The sequence below is a fragment of the Sus scrofa genome, chromosome 9 (assembly GCF_000003025.6).
Source record: "Sus scrofa isolate TJ Tabasco breed Duroc chromosome 9, Sscrofa11.1, whole genome shotgun sequence".
NCBI lineage: Eukaryota > Metazoa > Chordata > Mammalia > Artiodactyla > Suidae > Sus > Sus scrofa.
The window spans coordinates 48,509,273-48,532,081 of NC_010451.4; the positions used below are offsets into that span (position 1 = coordinate 48,509,273).

At 48.5% G+C, this 22,809-nt stretch overlaps 1 protein-coding gene across 8 annotated transcripts in view; it reads left to right on the forward strand.

Annotated features, from left to right (window-relative positions):
- The window catches only part of SORL1 (sortilin related receptor 1), a 218,321-nt gene that overhangs the window by 73,923 nt on the left and 121,589 nt on the right, over positions 1-22,809 (forward strand). For all 8 annotated transcript variants that reach the window (XR_002335694.1, XM_021063014.1, XM_021063011.1 and 5 more), the window contains 4 exons: positions 1,232-1,357; positions 7,897-8,058; positions 9,622-9,689; positions 15,423-15,603. Coding sequence is in view for 7 of the 8 variants with exons in the window: in XM_021063014.1 (XP_020918673.1) it covers positions 1,232-1,357; positions 7,897-8,058; positions 9,622-9,689; positions 15,423-15,603 (537 nt within the window). In the remaining variant the exon portion in view is untranslated. The remainder of the gene's footprint in view (positions 1-1,231; positions 1,358-7,896; positions 8,059-9,621; positions 9,690-15,422; positions 15,604-22,809) is intronic.

The window sequence follows — 22,809 nt, forward strand, 5'->3', positions numbered from 1 at the left end:
TTCACCTGTCATGCTCATTTTTAAGCCACTGATTTTATATATATGTGTGTGTGGATATATATCTATATGCATATTTTTCTTTTTTGGCTGCACCCATGGCAGGCAGAAGTTTCCAGGCCAGAACTCAAACCTGCACCATAGCAGTGACAATACTAGGTCCTTTAACCACTAGGCCACCAGGGAACTCCATCCCACTGATTATATTTATGCCACAGGGCCTACGTAGTAAAGTCTAGGGACAATCTCTCTGACAGCTTCCGTTCTAACTTCCGTTTTTTGAGGGGTGATGGCTTTCAGATTTCTGGCTGTGGAGGCAGGCAGCCTGGGTCAGAACCCACGCTGCTACTTACTTTCTCTCTGACTTTGGCACATGAGTCATCTCATCAGCCCCTGTTGCCTCTTCTGTAAAATGGTTTTAATAATTGCATTTGCCACCTAGGGTGGTGGGGAGGCCTCCCTGAGCTCATTCAGGGGAAGAAGGTGTTCAGCCTCAGGCACCTGGCATTCATTGCATGAGTTATTTTTCTGTTTCATCCCTATGGTTACTGGGGAGCCAAAAACCCAGGAGCTGGTGAGAAATGAAGGCCGGTGGCACCCTGGAGCTGGTGTCCAGTACTCAGGATCAGAAAACACAAGTGCTGGAGGGGGTTTCTGGTACCCGTGTATGCAACCTCTGTGTGTATTTCGTCACTTAGCGCTACTCTGTTTTGCATCTCTGGGGCTACTCTGTGCAAACCCATGAGGGTTTTTTTTTTTTTTTTTTTTTTACCTTCTGGGGTGCTGTAAGCTCAGAACTCCCCAGCAGAGGGATGAGGAATTCAGTTACCTTTTGGGGACAGATCAGCAAATGGCAAAACAAATTCTCAATCCCTTCCCCTCAGACAACTCCATTCTCTCACCATCTGGAGGTAACGTGTTCAGCACTTGACGGAGACGTGGTCAAGGAGGTTTTCATGGTTTCCTTGCGGGCCTCTCCCTCTCCAGGAGTTGTCGTGGCCTCTGAGAAGAGGTCACAGGCCTGGGGACAGACACAGAGGTGGCCTGCTTCTCCTCTGTGGGTTGTCTTCACACCTGTGATTTCATGGTGTCAGGGACCTGTTGGGAACCATGTTCTGGCTGCAGGTGGTGGTGGTGGCGGGTGCACAGGGAGGCGTGTGAAAGTGGAGGCGGAGGGAGTGATCTTTCTGCCACGCTTCTCACCATCCTTCTCTTTCCCGCCTCCATCTTCCAGGTGTACGTGTCTTACGACTACGGAAGATCATTCAAGAGAATCTCAGAGAAACTGAACTTCGGCACGGGGAACAGCAGTGAAGCCGTGATCGCCCAGTTCTACCACAGTCCTGCTGACAACAAGCGTGTAAGAAAGTCGCCCCTCCTGACTTCGTAGGGGCACTTTGGGAAAGGGGGCTGGGAGGTGGAACGCTTAGACATCTTGGCAGCGTGACTGTTAGCCAGGGACTGTTTTTCTGCTCACCTGGGAGTTGGTGACAGAATGTCATTTTCGAGGTGGAACCGTGCATAATCAAGCAGGCCAGGTACTGGCCAGGCAGGATTGCTAGACAAACAATGGCAGGTTAAAGCACAGGAAAGCTGCCAGCTGCCAAATAAATTGTCCGACTCATAGATGGTAAAAATGGGACTTATATTGAAGTCTAATCCAGGTCTTCCAGGGTGGCTGCTGAACTCTTGGGCTCATGGGCATTGTGTGTGTGTGTGTGCGTGCACGCGCATGCATGTGCGCATGTGCGTGCATGCACATGTGCGTGCACACAACCCTCCCTTCTCTCCAACCTTTACCCTCTATAGAAAAGAAAACCAGGGCGGCTGATCCTGCTGTGGCTCCTGATTTGTTTTCCCAGCTGGCTGGCCCGAGGCTTTGTTTCTGCAGTAGAACCTGGGCAGAAACAAAGCTGTGACTTGAGATTGTCCGGGGCCCCAGGGAGGAAGAGGGGCGGGCAGCGGTCAGGCTTGCCTTGCAAAGGCTTTCCTGCTGGTTAGGTAGCTTTAGGCTGGAGAATTACTGTGGTTGCTTTTCCCCCTACTCTATTGATCCACAGCTCACTTCCAGGAGAGGACAGCTGCTTGTAAGGATGCTGAAGAACTAGCTCCTTAGCAGGGAAAGCTCTACTAAGCATGGCTGCTGCTCTTTGCTTATCTGGAAAGGAATTAGAGAGAAGAATCCACAGGGTCCTCTGCCCAGTTGCCCACCACCCCCATAGTCCCCCAGCTCCTACCAGTACTGGCTTCTCAGGTTGCTTGTACTCTGTTATCAGGGGCTGTATCCAAAATATTTAGCCACTGGAATGGCACTGACCAATCAGAACAGGCTTGATCTGGCGGGAGCTGGGTGTTGAAGGCCACCCTGCTGAGCCAGGCATTAACCTTACAGTTGCTGGATTGTAGGCAGGTCCTTGGGAGGGGGCCAGGCTGCTCAAGGAAACGGCTATTTACTAGCAGAAACAGAAAAAACGCAACTAGAATAGTTATTACTGGTACCTACTAGTAAATATCAGCCCTACCTGATGATCTCCAAGTAGAGGGACAGTTAGGACATGCTGCTAACTTCTTTAGCCTACCTCCAGGGTGACAGAGCAGTTTTTCCCTCTGTGGAAAAGCACAGAAAGGTGTTGGAGGGAATTGGCTGGGTTGTCAGGCTCTCTGCGCCCCATCCCCCCCACTGCCCTGGGGCCAGGCAGGCTACAACTGGGGACTCCCAGTTCCTCCAGCGGGTGAGAAGCCCGGCCCCAGGGTCCAGCTCTCTGGCTGTGTTGCATCTCCAGTGGATCGATCTGAATGCTCCCTGCCTCTCAAGAATCACCCAGCACTTGTGTGAGTCTCTTTGTCAGGTTGTACTGCCCAACATCATCACCATATATTGTCCTAAAATTATCTGCTGCTGAAAGAGCAGCCTTGAAACCTCCCATTGTGCCTCTAGCCTCTCCCCTTTTGGCTCCATCTTGTCCGCTCCTCACCTCCGGCCATAGGACGCAGGTGTCTGGAGGCAGGCTCTGCCTCCTTTCCTGCTTGTCCCAGATCGTGGTGAGCAGCTGCTGAGTGCCCCCATCAGAAGAGTCAGAAAGCAGGAAAGATGATGTTAGGGTTTGTGGGGCAGGAGTTAGTGCAGGGAGAGGGGGTGGGGCTTTTGGAGCTGGAGGAGGAGCAGGGCCAGGGCCAGGGCGTGGGGGTAAGAAGGAAGGAAACCGGAGTGTGGTTACAGTCAGGGAGCTCTAGGTGCTGCAGGTACAATGGGAACAGCGGTCTCAGTGCTGTCACTGGAAGGGTGGGCAGCCCTGATTTCTCAGGGTTGAGTTGGGGAGATTTTGGAGTTGACGGGGAGGATGCCTAGGGCTGGCTTCGTGGAGATCTTGGTGACAGTTGGACCTGGGGCCTGAGCAGGCTGAGTGAGGTTAGGGGTGCCGCCTTCTCTGTTGCATTTCCGATTCCCCAGGGGAGGCTGTTAAACACCCCACCCGGACCCCGGAATTCTCAGGAAGGAAGTGACTCTCATTGGGCTGATTACTTTGGTTGCTGTTGTCTTTGTAACCCACCAGCAGGCAAATTGCCCCACCAGACCCACCACTTCCTGAGAAAAATCATCCAGGGCTGGGTGCTCTGCCCTTGACACCAAGGGGCTGTGCCAGGCCAATCACTTGGGTAAAAATGTTGGGGTGACTGCCAGGGAGGTGATTGGAAATGGTTAAAATGACTGTGAACAGCTCAAAAGGTTAAGAGGTCACGAAAGGGCCACTTGGAAGTCTGGGGGGCCGTGACCTGTAGAAGGTGCCACTTACAGCAGATGGAGCCACGTGGGGTCATGTGAGCATTTGGGTCTATTTTTGAATGAGCCAGACATCCCGCTTCCTTCCTCGTGGTCCCCTGTGTGCCACCTGGGCCTGCGTGTGGCTCTAGTCACCTGGCAGCTCCCCTAGCCCTGTAGAGCATCCAAGACCGGTCAGCAGTGTCCAGGCTTGGCTGGACTCTCTGAAGGTCCTTGGATGTGCAGTCAGGCTTCACGGCCTCAGCAGAAGCGAGAGCTGGTCCTGCCTTTTTCCAGGCAGAGGTTGGTCCCTGTGGAATGGTAAACTTCTCTCTCTGCTTCCCTGAATTCCTACTCCTGGAGGCTGTCCCTTCACTGCCTCCTCTGCCCGTCCTCTCACTGTCCTCAAAACTGGAAAATCTGGTGCTAACAGGTGCTAACAGGGAGATGAATTAATTCCGGAGAGTCTTTTGTTGTTGTTTTGGAGGTCTTTGTATTTTAAGAGGAAACAGCTTTAAGCTAAAGGATGCGGCGCCCCTGGGATATTGCTTGATTGCAGAGAGGTGTGGGGGTGGGGCGAGGATACTCCAGAAAGTGCCCAGGTTAGGGAGCACCTAGTAGGTCAGCTTTGCCAGCAGATCTGCAGGGTCACCTTGAGCAGACTTGACAGCTGGACAGCCTCGGGACTGCAAAGCAGAGGGTGACGTTCTTTGCTTCTTACTTGGCGCCTGCGTATTGAGGTTCCCTGACAGCAGGAAGCCCGCTTGCCTAGCGCAGAGTGGAAACTGCGGGTCCTTAGAGCTGGGCTGAGTGAGGTTGGATCAGTGATGGGGGAGGCTTCATGGGTGCTTGGGATTAGGGCTGGAGCTTTACAGTTGGGCGCGATTTCAGTAGCTCCGGCAGAGCTGGTGGGAGCCCCTCGGGGAGGAGAAAGGCGTGGGCCGAGGCTTCAAGGTGCCAAATGTGGCTTCTCTGCAGGGGAGGGGAGGAGTTGCACTGAATGGCTTCCTGGTGTCATTGAGGAGGCCCTGTCTGCAGAGGGAGGGGCTTGTTCTGCCTTGAGGACCAAAGGAAGCTTTGGAGGAGTCAGAGTGGGGGAGTTACTTGTGAAGACCGGCTCTCAGGGCCGTGTGTCTGCTGGCCATGTGCAGGGTGGGCTGGAAGGGCAAGGTTAGAGTCAGATGGGGAGCCTGTACGCTAATTAACATAGGCATGAAGCTGCCCAGTCACTCCACCAAACCTAATGCCACCCTCTTAAGTATCTCACTCCCTGCTGGGTCCTAGGAGATGGGAGTAAACCCAGTGCCAACCCCTCAGTTTCCTTAATGCCTCTGGTACGGCCATGGGCCACCCTGGTAGCACTGGGAATAAAGAGGAAGGCACACTTGATGGTGGAAAACGTTTTAGAGGAAAACCTAACAGGGGAGGTGGCTGGTTGAACGTGGGGGCCGAAGGAAGGCAGCGGAGCAGAAACCTATCCCTCAGGGTGAGCCGTGGGGCTGGGGGAAGGGGTCGTGTGAACCGGGCTTGGGACATGGGAGGGGAAACAGGGTCTGCGGGGAAGATGTCGAAGGGTTCGGTTCTGGACAGAGTGGAGTATCTGGGGCCATCCCACTGGCAGTGCCGAGACGGTAGAGAAGGTCATGAAACGAGACTCTTGGCAGAAGCCAGGATGGGAGGAGGTTGGAGAGTCCCGGAACGCTTGCTCTTGGAGGCAGTGGGGGAAGCTTTGTGGAAGGATGAGCCGTAAACCAAGGCAGTGGCCAAGGGTGGGAGAGTTCAGAGGTCCCCTGAGGGCAAGGAGCTGGCAAGAGAGACTCGGAGACAGATGGCCAGGGGTGGGGTGCAGAGGACTGATGAGACGCTGTGGCAGAAGGCCAGGGAGTTCCCGGAGAAGCTTGAGGAGTGGACTCGGAGAGGAGGCCTATCAATGAGCCCAGTCCAGCGCAGGACCTGTGGATTCAGTCGGCTGCCTTTGGGTTGGAAGAAGAGTAAGGATTGCTGAACCAGCCAGATGCCGCTGTGACTGCTCCCTTCTGGTCACCGTAGATGGCTGACCAGAAGCGTCAGTGTCTCGTTAGTAAGAGAGGAGATAACAGTACCTTAGCAGAGTTGCTGTGGGCGCTGCATGGGTGAAAGGAGGTAAGGCGCGCCAGCTTGCAGCACAGTGCCTGGCACATATGAAGTGCTCTTGAAAACTTGGAGCCGTGACCGTGAACATCATGCGTTCTGAAATCCGGTGCACGATTTCCAGCTTCTCGTATGTGAAAGTGCAGGCAGCTGTGGAATAGGTTTCTGGAGAAAACTTTTCACACGGAGAGGACCTTCCCTCCTGCTGTAACCAAGCCGGTTTCAGAGCAGAAAGATGAGTCCCATTATTTCTGGGGGACCCTTTCATGCCCTAGATGGTGATGGTCCTCTTAGGATCATAATTATTTTTATCATGTTGCCTTTGGTTCTGGTAGTTTCTGCTCTCACGGCATTTGCTAACCTCTCGAGTTAGATTGAATTAGGTGTCTCTAGAGTTTGGGGTTTTATATTAGTTGCTCTGGAGGAAGCAGAGAATACCTAATCCACATTCCTGGGAAGTTTACAGACTAGATGGGGGAGAGAGAGTGAGAAGGAAAGGAGCCGGAACATAGGAAGCAACGTGCAGACAAGTGCAGAGTGTTCCTATGGGCCTGGCTGTTGGCGTTGAAAGGATTCAGAGCTGAAGCTGGATCTGGAACAGGTAGATTCAATTAGGGAAAGTGTCCTTGGCTGGAGTCCTTTGCATCATTGAGTTCTGGGATGTCAGTGGCTGGGTGTTGGTGGTGCTGGGTCCCCTTTATTCTAGTTTTGGTTCCCAGGCATCCTCTGAGCTACCCTGTACTCCTGGGAGCAGGGGCTGTTCTCCAGCTCTCTGTGCACGAGGCCTGTGCATCTGGCCTTTCCAGCCTTCTTTTTTTGGCCACAGCCGTGGCATGCAGAAGTTCCTGAGCCAAGGCTTGAACCCACACTATAGTAGTGGCAATGCCAGGCCCTTAACCACCAGGCCAGCAGGGTACTCCTTTATTTATTTTTTTTGGCAGCCTTATTTTCTGATATTTCCCTCAGGCTCTCAAGACTGTCATCAAACCTGTGATGTATTGTTTTTTTGTTTTTGTTTTTCCCCATGCTGTATTTTTTTTTCCCCCTCCTCTTCTGGTCCCAAACTCAGACTGCCCTTGACTTGGCCTGTTCCTTCCCTGCGAAAGTCTTGCCTGCCCTTCAAGGCCCAAATCTCCCACAGAGTCATGTCTGATCTTCCAAACCGGAGCTGACCTGCAGTCTGTGCTTTCCTAGGACTCCGTCCATGGTTTCTCAGTTAATCTCATTTTCCTTGAACGATAGTTGTCTGGGGACATGTCCTTCTCCCACGTTAGGTGGAAGATGCCTGAGAGGAAGGCTCCTGTGTTTTCTCTGGGCCCCGCCCCCCGCATCTGGTCCAGGGTGACCATTCTGTGCACATTTGTTAACTTGAATCGCTTCTTTCCTTTCCCCTTGAGGACTCTTCAGGCCAGCAGTCACTCCCTGGCCAGACTGGTTCAGGGTCACTCACCTGTGTGGAAGTGAAGGTGAGGCACCTGCCGGCCTGGGGTGCCCCAGACTGTGTCTGCCAGCCCCAGGGGCAGCTGGGTCCTCAGAGCTGCCCATTCACCTGGCAGAGCAGCAGGAAGGAGAAGTCAGCTTTCCGGGTGGGCGTGAGGTCGTCAGCCTTCCTGGGAAGGCGGGGGAGAGTGCAGCAGGCCCGCCCGTGTGCAGCCGGCCTTCTCTGTCCAGCCTCCTGCAGCCACCTTCTGCTTCAGACCCCGGGAGCCCCTGGGGAGTGAGAAAGGCGAGGCGAGTGAAGGAAAAAATAGAAAGTCTTGACCAGCTTCATCGCCTGGTCAGACAGGAGCACCATCGGGCTTCACCCCAGCCTGTCTGCACCCAGCCCCGAGCCAGGCCTTGGGTGGTGCCACCAGCATCTCTTTGTTGCTGGAGAGATGGCAGGAAAGCCATGAGTCTGCTGGCTGGTCCCTGGCCCCTGCACGTGGGTGTGGCCAAACACTGTCGGGGTCGGGGTGTTGGGGGGTCCAGCCAGGCCCTGCTCTGAGCGCGCCTCCTTTCCCTTGCAGTACATCTTTGCAGACGCTTATGCCCAGTACCTCTGGACCACGTTTGACTTCTGCAACACCATCCAAGGCTTCTCCATCCCATTCCGGGCAGCCGACCTCCTCCTGCATAGTAAGGCCTCCAACCTCCTCCTGGGCTTTGACAGGTCTCACCCCAACAAGCAGGTAAGAGAGCTTCTGGAACACGGAAGAGGCGGGGCTCCTCGAGTGTGGCCTGCCTGGCCTTCCTGTGACCTCCCCTGGCCCCTCCTCCTTCTCTTCTTTGGAGCTATTGTTGCGCTTCCCGTGGCTGAGGACGAACATCTCCCCCTGGCATGCTTGGTCTTCATCCCAGCCAGGAAGCAACACCTAGGCCTTGGCAGGCCCTGTTAGTTACACATCAGGCCCTTGCGGTGCAGGTGCACCTTTGTTAGTCCTGGGGGTCATCGGGGCTCTGGAATTGAACCCGAGAGCTGGGTAGAGAAGGCTGGCATCTGAGCTCCGCTGAGACCGCTTGTCAAATTTCTACCCTTCCCACCCTCCACTCTAAACAGACTGCCTTTGCTTACCATTTATTTGAAAGTACCATTAATTTTAAGTCTTGTGCATGTGTGCGCGCGCATGTGCATGTAATACAAATGTGTGTTTTCTTCGTGTAACCTGGATGCGAAGGAAAGGTGATGGATGGGCAGAAAGCCTGAGTAAGATGTTTATCTCAAGGGTGAAACTTTTGCCAAGTCAAGAGTATTGATCTGGCGTAATCCCGTGAAACCTGTCGATCCTGTTGGGTTTGTGATGAGTTTCAAACAGCTTTGCCCAGAGGAACCTCGGAAGTTTCTTTTGCTTTGCAGGTTGTTTGATCAAAACATGATCTGTTTATCTTCGCTTGCCTTAGGGAGTAACCTAAGTATGGGCTGGGTCGGTTTACTGGTTTACCGGTGTAGGTGGATTAGTGTTATTTTTGGTCTCCTGTTTCTTACTCCCTGGTCCCTATGGTCGCAAGAACCTGCAGGTTTTGTGTCTGAAAGTTGAGGGGCTTTGTCAAAGATCGGCAGGTCAGCCACACCTTGTGTATTCAGTGGATTCCCTTTGGTGCTCTTTTGAGCCTGTGTTTAGCCAGAGTCCTCTCCATTCAGCTTTGATCATCGTGGCCCATGATGGTTTTTTTTTTTTTTTTTTTTTTTTTTTCTTTCTTTCTCTTTTTTGGCCACCCTGCAGCATATGGAGTTCCCGGGCCAGGGATCAGATCTGAGTCATAGTTGCAACCTACACCACAGCTGCTGCAGCAGGGGTGGATCTTTAACCCACTGTGCTGAGCCAGGGATGGAACTTGTGTTCCAGTCCTTCAGAGACACTGCCAATTCTGTTGTGCCATGGCGGGAACTCCATTTTCTCTCTCTTTTTTTAAGGATACTGTTTCCCAGGCAAGAAGTACCGAGTCTAATCCTTTTGTTTTAACCATCGTCTGAGGGCCGGTTTCTGGTAATTTATAAGTCAAGTCACAATCATTTTTCCTTTCTGTTGCTGTGGAGAACTTGGTAACTTGGAGAAGGCGGCACAGGTGATCTGTCCTACCTTCCCCAACCCTACCTTGGGATAACCAAGCTGGCCTACATGATCTGAATGCCTGTCTTTATAGGCGGCCTATCATCAGGGTGGGGTTTCTGTGGATGTTGGCTGGCGATGCCGTTTGGGCATCTTACGTCATATCTCTGGCATCGTGACCACTTCTCTCTTTGGTCTTTGCAGCTATGGAAGTCAGATGATTTTGGCCAGACCTGGATCATGATTCAGGAACATGTGAAATCCTTTTCTTGGTAAGTCGTGCCATCTAAGAAACGAGTTACATAATTTCCTTGCATCAGTTCTAGCTCCTGCATGGAGGGCAAACCTGCCCTCAGCTGAAATGTGAAGCAGCTGGTTCAGGAAATACACATTCCAGACCTGGAATTGGAGCTGTAGGGATAGTAGACTCACCAGGGGGGATGAGAAAGGAAGGTTACTTGTGAGAGGAGTGATTTTTTTTTTTTTTTTTTTTTTTTTTTTAGTATATCAGGGAACCCAGGGCAATCTTGCAGCTCTTGTATATATTAGACTTTCTAAAAGAACTTCATTTTTGGAGCCATATAAAAAGTGAGGATCTTTCTCTGAAGTTCATTCATTTGTGGTGTTCCCATTGTGGCTCAGTGGAAACCAATCCAGCAGTACCCATGAGGATGTGGGTTCAATCCCTGGCTTCGCTCAGTGGGTTAGGGAATCCGGCGTTGGTGTGGGCTGTGGTGTAGATCGCAGATGCAGCTGTGATTTGGTGCAGCTGTGGTGTAGGCTGGCATCTGTAGCTCCATTTTGACCTCTAGCCACGAGTGTGGCCCTAAAAAGGAAAAAGCAAAAACAAATCATTCATTTGTTCATTTATAACGTGTTTTTTTGAATGTCTGCTTAATATAAAGCATGCTGGGTTCTTCAGAGTATAAGAAGTTGGATAATTGACGGATACAGTTATTAAGGCGATTGCAGTTATAGGAGATTAAAAAAAGACATTTTATGCATATAACACACCTGAAAGAAGCATAGGGAGTTCCTGCTGTGGTGTGGTGGGTTAAGAAACCAACTGCAGTGTCTTGGGTCACTGCGGAGGTGTGGGTTTGATCCCTGGCCCAGCACAGTTGTTTAAAGAATCCAGTGTTGCTGCAGCTGTGGCTTGGATTCAGTCCCTGGAACTACCATATGCTGAGAATATGGCCATAAAAAAGAAAGAAGAAAGCACAAGAGTTCCCTTGTGGCATAGTGGGTTAGGGATCTGGTGTTATCTGCTGCAGTGGCTCTGGTTTAATCCCTGGCCTGGGAATTTCCACATTCTGTGAGTGTGGCGGAAAGAAAGAAAAAGAAAGAAAGAAAGAAAAGCACAGAAGTCAGAGGAGGGAGCTACACCTTTCAGATAGGAGGATCATGGGAAGCTCCACTGAGGAGGTGACCGTTGATCCAGGATGTGCATGACAGGTAGGATGTGGCTGCGTGCAGGTGTGCAGGGTGGGAATTCTAGATGGGAACAGAATGGCCAGAAGCGGAGATGAGACACAGTGGTCCTTGGGTAGAGAACACTGAGTCTTATTTTTGGACAGTGTAGTGGGTGAGGTTTGGAAAGGGATATTGGTATCAGAATCTGCAGTGCTCGATAAAGGAATATGGGCTGAATTCTGAGGGCAGTGGGGAGCCATTGTAGGGTTTTGAGAAGGAAAGTGAAATCAGCAGAGCTACCCTTTAAGAAGTACAGTTGTTTCTGGTCATAGTTGCTTCTGAGCTTTTACTGTTACAGGGATGAGGTATATAGTCTTGAATATGTGAATTGTACGTACGCTGATGAATGTGTAGGACGGATTTCCAGGAGTAGACGCGGCGAGTCAGTGAGTCAGTCACCCCATGCACACCTACCAGACTTGACACCTCTTGACCTTCACCGCCCTGAATCAGCTCGACCCCGTTTCCCTTTCTGGTTGCTCAGGTCAGAACCTCTGAGTCATCACTGATTCCATGTTTGTGTCATGCTTCCCATCCAGCCTATCAGGAAATCCTGTTGGCTCTACCTTCAGTATATATCCAGCAGCCTCTACTCAGCTTCTGCTTAACTCCAACCACTGTTGCCACTCATTAGTCATCCACCTGGTCTTTCTGCTTCTGCTCTTGTCCTTCTTCCAGTGGTTCTCAGAACATGGCCATTTTGATCCTGTTAAAAACAGGTCAGATCATGTTCTTCTTTGAACGCTTCAGTGTGCATCATCATTGTTCTCAGATTAAGTGCCAGCTACATTCCTATCACAGGGCTTTTGCACTTGTTATTTTCTCTGCCTAGAATGCTTTTACTAAAGACATACTTAGGGCTTTCTCCTTTACCTCCCTCAAGTCTGCTCAAATAACACCTAAATGAGCCCTATCCTAAGGAACCTATTAAAATTGCAACTCTTCCCCTGTCATTTCCAATCCTCTGTAGTTTGATATATTTTTTTTTTTTTTTTTTTGCATAGCACCTATCACATCCTAATATACTCTTTTTTTTCCTTTTTACAGCCACACCTGCAGCGTATGGAGGTTCCCAGGGTAGGGGTCAAATTGTAGCTGCAGCTGCCAGCCTATACCACAGCCACAGTAACACCAGATCTGAGCTGCAGCTTGTGACCATTGCCACAGCTTGTGGCAACACCAGATCCTTAACCCACTGATGGAGGCCAGGGATTGAACCTGCATCCTCATGGACACTGTCAGATTCTTAACCTGCCGAGCCACAGCAGGTATCCCTGATATACTCTTATTGTGGTTATTTGTCTTTCTCTCTTTAATAGAATTAAAGCTCCATAAGGGCACAGTCTTTTGTTAGTTTTGTATTGATACATCCCCAGTGAATGAAGCATTGAAATGATAACTTTGGCAGATTCTATGTAGAAAGTGCCAACTTTTGCACTCATTCTCAACATTGGAATTGTACCTTTTTCCAGAGCTAATCTGTTAGATAAATAGTATCTCAGTATAGTTTTAATTTGCATTTTTCTTATTAGGAATGAGAACATCTTTTAACCTACTTAAGGGTCATTTTTTTGGGGGGGGACATGTCTGTCCATGCTCTTTGCCCTTTTTCTGTTGGAATGTTAGTCTTTTTATTATTGATTTCCTGGAGCTCTTTATATATTTGAGATTAGTCCTTTGTGGTATGAGACAGCCTGTATCTGTGTTCATATTTATATTTCCCAGCTTGCCACTTGTCTTTTGACTTTTACATGTAGTTTGAGTCCTCACTAGGTGTAATAGCCCCGTAAGATGTAGATCCTGTCTGTGAATCGTTCAGTCTTCAGTTGGAAGAGGAATGTCTTTGAGTTCATATTGCTTCTATGAATAGGCAATAATTAAGGACAGTAAAGAAGGGTGGAGCAGAGAGGGGATTTACAGCTGAGTATCTTCAGGCTCCAGTGGACTTCTTTTTATAGAGGACAGTTGTTTCTGACCTTTTTGTTATTTTCTTTGGAGAGAGGTTGTAGATTCTTAAGTGAAATTAAAACCATAATCTCATCCAGTTGTAACCGCTACCCAAGAAATACCATTATAGACTTTTTTTGTGTGCTTTCTTTGAACTTTAAAGGGACAAATGGCTCTTTTACCTGTTTGGAGAATCATGTATTGAGAGGGCAAACCAGCAAGATGACTAAATAGAGGAACTTCACGTTTGGGAATTTGTGTGTTGTATTTTCTGTTTCTGTGCAGACAGGCAGATAGATATCTTAGAGGAAAGGGCTGGCCTGTCTTATTGTAGATAATTAGGGTGTCAGAGAATTTCAGGCTATGGGGGGATTTTCCCTTAGGATTCCTTGTAATAGGTGAGAGTGTAATCTAACTTCTCATAGAATTTGCTCAACAATGCTGGGTAGCCTGGGAGCTGCAGGAGTGAGGAAAACCAGGGATTTCTGTTATCAGAGCTGGAGATTGGCAAACAGGACAGAGGAAGAGGCATGGGGGGGTTGGGGTGCTCAAGGATGCCCTGTGGAGCATCACTAAGCCAGGCAGGTGGGGCCAGGCAAGGACCCGTGGCTGTGCTCAGAAATGGAGCAAGACTTGAAAGTTCCAAATGAGGGTAAAGAGAACAGGGCAAGTAGGTGTCACCGAGCATGGAAAGGGGGAGCAGCTCTCAGCAGCTAGAGATTCAAGTGCAGATGACGAAAGAGAACTGGAATGCGAGTCCCAGCTCTTGCCTTCTCTCCATGTTGGCTGCTGTTTTTGACTACGAAGGCATAATAGAGGTGAGCTCCATCTCAAAGTGTTCTGAATAAAGGTCCCTTCCTCTCTGCCTTTTCAAAAATATCCAGCGTGTTTTCATTTGCATATCCTCTAGCATCAAGGAAGTACTTTAATCGGTACTTCTAAATGTGGAAGAGAACACGTCCTCCTCCCCCTCCCACCCCGCCCCACCCCACCCTGCACACACGGCACCTGATGGTGACTGGGTTTCTCACAATGGGACAGGCTGGTTTCTCCAGTGTCCAGCTAAGACTCTAGATCATGGAGCCAAAGGCGAGCCTTTCCCCTTGCAAAAAGAGGCTCCTTTGTTTTTCTGTTCTTTCCCTCCCCTCCCTCCCTTCCCCTCCCCAGGAACATGCCTTTAGCTGTACATCTTTGAAGGAATTCCCCATCGTTGGCTCTTCATTACCCCAAGAGCCATTGTGCCTACAGAACTGTACAAAGACAGTCCCATTACTGAGCCCTTCCTCTTCTCCTTGGGTCATCACTACTGTGACCCTCTCATCCTGATTTTTTCCAGCTGTTTTTCCCGCTTGCTGAGTGGTCTCCCTGGCCGTGGTGTTCTTGGGTGTGTTAGGAAACCTCAGGCAGCTGAGTGGCTCCTCCTACCCCAGGCTGCTCTTGGGGGCCTTATTTGGGGTCACACCAGGGCAGAGATTCTCCTCGAGGTAGTTGGATCTAATCACTCTGCAGTTACCAGTTTGGAAGCACCTCTGTAACATGGTCCATGGATCATGCAGCGAAGGTCAACTCAGTTAGGGACTCCATAGGATGAAAAGAAATGCAAGACATGGCTTGAATCTGTACTCTGCCTGGGAGGCTCAGACAAACACATTATGGTGAGCAATATGATAGAGTGGGTATGAATCACCACTGTATAAGGTAAGGAGACAGATTCCAGCATCTGCACAACCAAGGCAGTTTTCTGCCTTTGTTTGAAACTCACAAGAAAGGCTTGGAATTGAGCACTGCTAGTGTTGGGAGAAGGGATCAGAGCAGGGAGGAAGGTTTCCTGAAAGAAGAGTATTTGCACTTGACCTCAGAAGATGAGTAGGATTTAGATGTGCAGATGAGAGTATTTGTGGAGGGCATCCTGGAGGAGGGGGCGTAGGTAGTGTGGACAGAAGCACAGACAGGGAGGGGCGCCCTGTGTTTCCAAAGGACGCCCACGGGATCAGTCATGCGAGGAAGAGTTTGGGAAGGAGCCTCGTGGGAGATGAGTTTGCATTGTCAGGATGAACGCTGGTCGCACAGACCAGTGGCGGTGGTGAGGGACAGACAAAGGGCAGGGTCTGTTAGGAAGAGGGCCTCTCTGGTCCTTCCTGTGCTTTCCTCTAGAGTTAGTTCTCAGAACACAGATCCTGGGGATAAGCTCTCTTTTGTTCCTCTGAGATTTTTGACCTGAGGCTGGAAACTTGCTGACAGCCTCATGCGAGCAGTCCATTGCTTACTGATTCTGAAGCCCTCGTCTGCCTTTTCCTTTATCTTCCCTTCCTTCTCCTCGAGCACAGCCCAAGCCTGCCTGGAGGGAAACCCAGGCCACCTTGTGAACAGCAGTACCAGCAGAAAATGCCTTCCAAGTGGCAGTGGCTTTCCCTTTCTCCCGAGCCAAGGAGTAACCAAGGGGATGCTTATAGCGCATGGAGTGTCACTGGTAGATGCCACCATGGTGGTCCTGAGTTCTCATTGATTTCATGCTTAACCTCCAGGCCTTCAACATGATGGCAAACTTTTTTTTTTTTTTTTTTTTTTTTTCCCTTTCCTTCCAGGGGAGTTGATCCCTACGACAAGCCAAACACCATCTACGTTGAGCGGCACGAACCCTCTGGCTACTCCACGGTTTTCCGAAGTACAGACTTCTTCCAGTCCCGGGAGAACCTGGAGGTGATCCTGGAGGAAGTGAGGGACTTCCAGCTTCGGGACAAGTACATGTTTGCCACAAAGGTGGTGGTAAGTTGGAGGCACTAAGGGGTGAAGTGCTTTTGCGTTTCCCTTTGGTGGCGGGGCATTCTGTGGTCCAATGGGTGAGCCTGTGCAAGCAGGGGCTGCATGCATGTGCGGGGGACTGGACTGTAGATGCTGGACATAGATGGTCATTCCAAGGGACCTGGTAGGTTTTGGGAGTTGGAGGAGTGGAGAAGCTTAGACAAGTACCCAGAATATCTCTGGGTGCTAGGAATTCAGTCCTGTCCTGGAAGCCAAGCATCTTTGGCAAACACACATTTCTTTGAAATCCCAATTAGCACAGAAAGGAGGGGTGGGGCTAAGTGGCTCTTTTCTTGAATCTCACCGCCTGATTTCCCTTCGACACTGTCCGATTTCATTGCGACTTTTGGACACATGTTAATTTACGTGGCTAATAGAATGTGTAGTCATTGGCTAGTAGGAGTTAATGGTCTAAGAAAAGCGGTAATGAAGCCTCCAGCTATCAGTAAGTAGCTTAACTCCCAGCCTTTGGGAAAATCTTCTCGATTTGATGTGTTAGAGCCACATGCTGACACGGAGGGCTTACTCATTTAAAACCGGTTGATTATTTAACCAGCCTTGCCTCTCTGCTGTATCAGGTTGCAACCATACTACCCTTGGGGAAAGGAAAAAGCCTGGACCGGGCAAGAGTAGCTTGGGTGGCTCTTCCTGGGGGCTGTAAGCTTGCTTTCATAACGCAGCCAGTGCCTCCTCGACCTTGGGCTCTGGCGAAGGTCCCTGGTGACCTTCTCTTTCCTGTCACTGTGAACCATGGGGACTAAAGCCAGATGGCATCCTTTCCTCCAGGTTCTCACTTATGTATACGGTTGGTAGCTGGCCAGGCAGGAGTAGGTCAATGCCCTGGGTAGGAATTCTAGGGTAGAGAGAGGATCCCCCCAATAGGGGAAGTAGGGAGTGAGGATGGAGAAGATGTGGAAGGGGGGTGGCTATAGGGAAGAAGGGTTCCCTGTTATACACCCAGCAAAATGTTTTTAAAAAGCGCTAAAATGCAGCATGTTTTCTTCTGTCGGGCTGTCTGCCTTGGGTCCTCCCTGGATCATTTCCTCCCTGCCTGTCTGTCTCTTTCTCTCTCACACACACAGGACAGCCCAAGAACACACGCATCCTTGGGTTGCCTCGGGCAGGGACATGGTAGGAATGCAGAGGTGACAAGTCAGGCCTGCGGACTGGTGCCTTGTGACATCCAGTTAGGCGGCCTCAAGTTCGGTTGTGTTGAAAACTTTGTCTCCAGCCCTCTGGTGCTCATAGGTCTTTTTTGTTTTACTTCCCTGGGTCTGGCTATTTTGTATGATTTTAATTTCTTCATTTTAAGGCCCGGCGACTGATTCCCAGATTTATTCTACTGACCAAGTCGGGGCTGAAATCGAGCGCTGTTGTGCCTTTACTCTGTCACACTTATTTCTAGATCTCACACCTAAGAGTATGTTACATCCCATTTGGAGCTTTCTAGGCCCTCCGTTCCGACCTCAGAGCTATGTCTGTTCTCTGGACAGAGCTGATTTGCGGAGTGCTGGTGGTAATATCTTTTATTATTCCTGGCCAGTGGTAGGATCAGGGGCTGCGTCTGTTTGATCATCACTGATATGATAATTGGTATCGTGTACAATGGTTGATACATAGCAGGAGTTCAGTAGTGTTGAATGAATTTTTGCCTAATTTGGAAAGATTAGGCTACTAGGGTTTTTGGGTGGGATGGGAAGTGGGGGTGTGAAATTACTGATTCTCAACTCTGTGTGTGGCTTGTTTATGTGGTTTTGTGGGCAAAATTGTAGTTGTGTTGGCTTCTTCCTTGAGCACGTGGACAGACCACCAGGTGCCAAGGTGTAGAGGCTCTAGGTAGGAGGAGCAGGGCCACCTCCTGGAAGTGTTGTCCTAGGATCACTTGTGGCAGCATCAGCAAAGGCCCTTGTTAAAATGCAAATGGCAGGGCCCAAATGCATTTTTTCCCCCCTTGAACCGTCTGTAGGAAGCCTAGGAATCTCTGCAATTTGCGAAACGCTTCCCTGGGATCTTTTATAAGCAGAAGGTTTCTGTGATAGTTACATGATCAAAGGAACGTTTCTCAGTGGATAGGTTGATGAGAGAAGAAGCACAACTGGCAGTGGATGATAGAATGGGTACTTTCCTCCTTATTACATGAGTGTCCTAAGCTGTAAGGATAACCAGCCCTGGCCTTGGTTGGATAACTCTATCAGGTGGAGCGTGAAGCCTGCAAATATAACTTCTTGTCTGGGGTGTGCCTAACACCCTGGATACTGGGTTTGGGGAATTCTGAGCAACTTAAATGTTAAATGGATTCACATCAGATTACGAAAGTCAAAGAACTAATTGCAAAACCATAGAAACTTGGTTTGGGGGCCGTTAACCCTTTTTTTTGCAGCCCAGTGAATGATTCTAGTTCTTTGCAAGTTAGTCTTTTAGAACATGTTGGGGCAGCCCTCTGAGTTCTGGACTGGAGCTGGTTTCCAAGTCTTTAGAATCCCCTATTGGCCTGGCTCTTGCTACTTCTCAATACTTTGTGTCTGAAGCTCTTTGATTTTTTTTTTTTAAACTCGAGTTTAATGTTTTTGTCCTTGCTTTTTGACATAAAGCTCACTTAATAGTCTACATCAAAATGATAGAAGCAAGCAATGAAAGAAGCAGTGATACGTAACAAGCAACAGTGAGGTACCTCTGCAAAGCCACTGATACCAGTTTGTGAACTTGATAAGATACAGCGGTTAGTTTCTTCCTGGTAGGTGACCATAGTTGCCAGAAAGTTGGAGGGAGGTGAGGCTCAGCCCTTGCTCTGTAGCTTTACTCCCAGCTTCTCCTGAAAGCTAGACTCAGACATTCGTTGCACAAACAGTGCAGCAGTGAGCCAGCACCTGATGCGAAGGCTTGATGGAGGCCCCTGTGTGCATTAAAAAGGTGATGCAGCCTCCCCCTGCAGGATGCAGACATAGTGCGCCAGAGCAGGCTTGGCAAACCACGGTGGTCCACTTGATTTTGTCAGTAAAGTTTTATTGAAACACAGCTGGGCTCATTTGCTATGTGTTGTCTGTTGCTGCTCATCTGTTACAATGGCAGGAATGAATAGTTGCCTAGAGACAGGATGACCCACAAAGTATAAACTATTTCTATACAGACCTGCATAGGAAAAGTTCCCTGATCGTTGTAGAGGCAGGATTCTGTTCCCCTTTCAGCTGGCCTCAGGCAACCAGAATCTCTAATGCAAGAGCTTCGCAAGTCTGAGGCATCACCCTTCTTGGAGTTTAGGGGATCGGCCTCTCTAAATTGCTCTGCTGTGTTCATGCCAGAGTGTTCCCTTTGGGATTTTATGGCTACTTTGGATATCTTGTGTGCTGCTGATTTCTCCAGAGGACTCATTTGTGCTTTCACTCTTCTGACCAACGAACCACTAAGGTCACTCTTGGACACCAACTTCTAACCATCATTATGCTAATTTAAAGTCTCTAATGCTGATAGTGGTAACAGAAAAACTTAGTAATTTGCTTCAGAATTGTGGGCTTCTTCGTGAGAGGTCAGCCAGTCATAGTTGGGGGGTGTGAATTGTAGGATAACTGACCAAAATGAGACTATTGACAAATTATTTGAATTATGTTACTTAAGCGTATCCAAACAGAGACCTAGGTATAAACATTTGAATGCTTATAACTCATATACAGCAATAAAGCTCAAACAGGGAGCTCCCTGGTGGTCTAGTGGTTAGGATTAGGATCCAGTGCTTTCACTGTTGTGGCCTGGGTTCACACAGGAACTGAGTGGAACTGAGATCCCACAGCAAGCCACTGCACATTGCGGCCAAAAAAAAAAAAAGCTTGAACATATTATGGATTAAAAATAAAACTGTAGTACCAAGAAATAAAATATGGCAACTCCTCATATCAGAGTAACCCCTTTTCAGGGTTTTTTGTTGTTGCCTTTTGTTAGTATTATTGTTGTTGCCTTGTTTTGTTTGGTGAGTTCATTAATTTTGTAAAGTTTGCATCCTTCGCTGTGTCTGCCTGTTGAAATACTGACCGTTAGCAGTCAGCTAATGATTGAGCAGAGATTTCCTTAAGTGCTTTGAACCATTCTTCTGGCAGTCTTTGCTGCGGGTGTGTTGGGGACATGCTTTCAGTACCTTCTGCAGCTCTGCCTTAGCCTTCACTTCTTGTTTTTGTTAGACTCTCAAGGTTATCAGCTGGATGTGATGGACCAGGCTCTTTTACCTCTTTCCTGAGCATACGTACAGCCCTTACGTGTGTGACCTTATAGATTTCCTGGAATATATCAGAGCTTATCAGAGCCTCTTCTGGACATTTTTCCATTTATGCTTTTTAGCTTGCCTCTTGTTATCGCCAAGTGAGATACTATTTCTCCAGCTGCTCTGGAGGTTTTTTTTTTTTTTGGTCTTTTTAGGGCCACACCTGTGGTATATGGAAGTTCCCAGACTAGGGGTCGAATCAGAGCTGTAGCTGCTGACCTACACCACAGCCACAGCAACTTGGGGTCCAAGCCTTATCTGCAACCTACACAACCGCTCACGACAATGCTGGATCCTTAACCCACTGAGTGAGGCCAGGGATTGAACCCGAGTCCTCCTGGATACTAATCAGATTTGTTTTCACTGAGCTGCAGTGGGAACTCCACGCTCTGTGTTAAAATATTTGCCACTTGTCACTGTTTCCTATAAATGCCTGGCTATAGGTCTGTTTGTACAGTGAGCTGAGTCAGGTTATATAAAGAGAGGACCTGAGAATGCAGCTGTCAAGCCAGCCACCAGGCAGATCACATCTGACCGTCTTCTGGCTGTGGGGCATCTGGGAAGCTCCAGATTTGTTCTGTCCTTGCTGGTGGCTGCTGGGCTGCTGGTTTTCACAGCTATTATAGCTGTGAGGCTGTGAGTTTCCCAGGCTACGGCATAGCTAGGGAAGAGGGATGGGGTTAGGACAAGTTAAAACATCACCAAGTTAGCTATTCTTACCAAGCTTCAGTCATTGTCTTGAATAAATAAAGGCTGCTTGGGTTTTTGTAAGCCTTTATTGAATTTTCAGGATTCTGAAAAAGTTGATTTTGAGAAATTTTTGTTAGTGTTCTTGTGGTTTTCATGGATGAATGGGTTTTTAGAATTCCTTACTCTGCCATTCTGTAAGTGCTTTCAATTAATATTAACTTTGCAAATGGTTTATTATGGACATTTTCAAATCTACATAAAAGAACGGTTTGTACTGATATAACCTCCCCCCCCGCCCCGTGCCCTCATTCAATCTCAATATTATTTACCTTTGCTAATCTCTTTTCAGCTGTCTCCACACTACTTATTTTTTTCCTGGACTATTTTATTTTTTATTTTTTTGGCTACACCTGTGGCATGCAGAAATTCCCGGGCTAGGGATCGAACCTGGGCCACAGCAGCAGTCCGAGCCACAGCAGTGACAATACCAGATCCCTAAACCACTGAGCCACCAGGGAACTCCTGTCTGGCCTATTTTAAAGCAAATCCCAGATATATCATTTTATTTATAAATAATTAGGTATAAACAATATGAATGTAGATGGTACTTTGCTGAAACTTTGTTAGTGCTTCAAGAGAAAAGGTGGCAGTGGATGTTTTAGCCGAGTGCCTCTGAACTGATGTCTTTGTCCACCATCAGGCTGTGGGGCCCCTCATTTTTTTCCCCCACTGATTTTCTCTGTCAAACTTTCAGTTGAATGGCTCACTGTGACACCCTTTGGCCTTCTCTTGGCAGGAATATGTCATTTATTCAATTCCTTTCTGCTCTTTTCTCCTTCCTTCTCATTTCTTTTTGCTGCGGACATAATCGCAAACATCAGTGTAAATACACTCTCTGAAATTCAGATTATTCACATTCTTGTATTTATTTTTTACTTATCAGAAATGAACGTCCAATGAAAAAACATGATAAATTCGCAGACCCTGTAATATTGGCATACATTAAAACATTTAAATAATTCCTAGTTGTTTGTGAAGGGTATGTGTGCTGGTTAGATATATTAACTAGAATAGCCTTTCAGGAAGGCCATTTATACTCTCTATCAAAAGTTTGACCTAGGAATTCTAAGAAGGCAACTATCCTTCAAATACTACAAATATTCTTGTGTAGCTGTGAAAAGGGTAATATATACACGTATATTCATTGAAGAATGCGTCTGAAGATAACTTAAATGCCCATCAATAGCTGTAAGTGAAAGATGTCTAAGATGCACTATTGATGGAAAAAGTTTAATTGTAGAATGATACTCTTTTTTGTTTGTTTTGTCTTTTTAGGGCCACACCCTTGGCATATGGAGGTTCCCAGGCTAGAGGTCGAATTGGAGCTGTAGCTGCCGGCCTACACCACAGCCAGAGCAATACCAGGTCCTCACCATACCGAGCGAGGCCAGGGATCGAACCCACATCCTTATGTGAACTAGTCGGGTTTGTTAGTGCTGAGCCACAACGGGAACTCCATAGAATGATACCCTCGTTAATGAAAAAAGTTGAGTTGCACAACAGTATTTCTATCACGATCTAATCTGTACGTGAAAAAGAAATTTGCACATGTCGGTTTGGCATTGTGTTCAGCTACCGGTATCAGACTAGACATAAAAGCAGCTTAGCCAGCACAGAGGTTTGCTTTTCTCTCATCAGTGCTGCCTGGAGGTAGGCCGTCTAGGGCTGGTATATTGTTACCCTGGTGTTATAGGGACCCAGGCCTCTATCTTTCTGTTCTACCAGCCAAATTAATGATTTCTATTCTCAGAGTTTCCTTGTGGTCTAAGATATTTGTTAGCCTTCCATTCTCTTGGCTGAATGAGAGGCAGGCAGGCCAGCATAGGACCCCTTCCAGCCGATTTGGTGCCTTTAAGCAGCTTTCTTAGAAACTCAGCACAGCATCTGTTTGCATCTCCTTGTTTGGGACTCAGTCACATGACCACCCAGAGTTGCAGGAAAGGAAGAGAGCCTTAGACTTTTATTAGGGTGGCCATCCAGGACCTGTTGCTTGGAAGAAAGGGATGATGGATATTGGGGTAGGTAAATGTAGCACTGTCTGTCACTATGTAAGTGTGCCCAGGGGTGATGGCACCAAGTTTTTTTTTTTTTTTTTTTTTTTTTTTTTGGTCTTTTTGCTATTTCTTGGGCCGCTCCTGCGGCATATGGAGGTTCCCAGGCTAGGGGTCGAA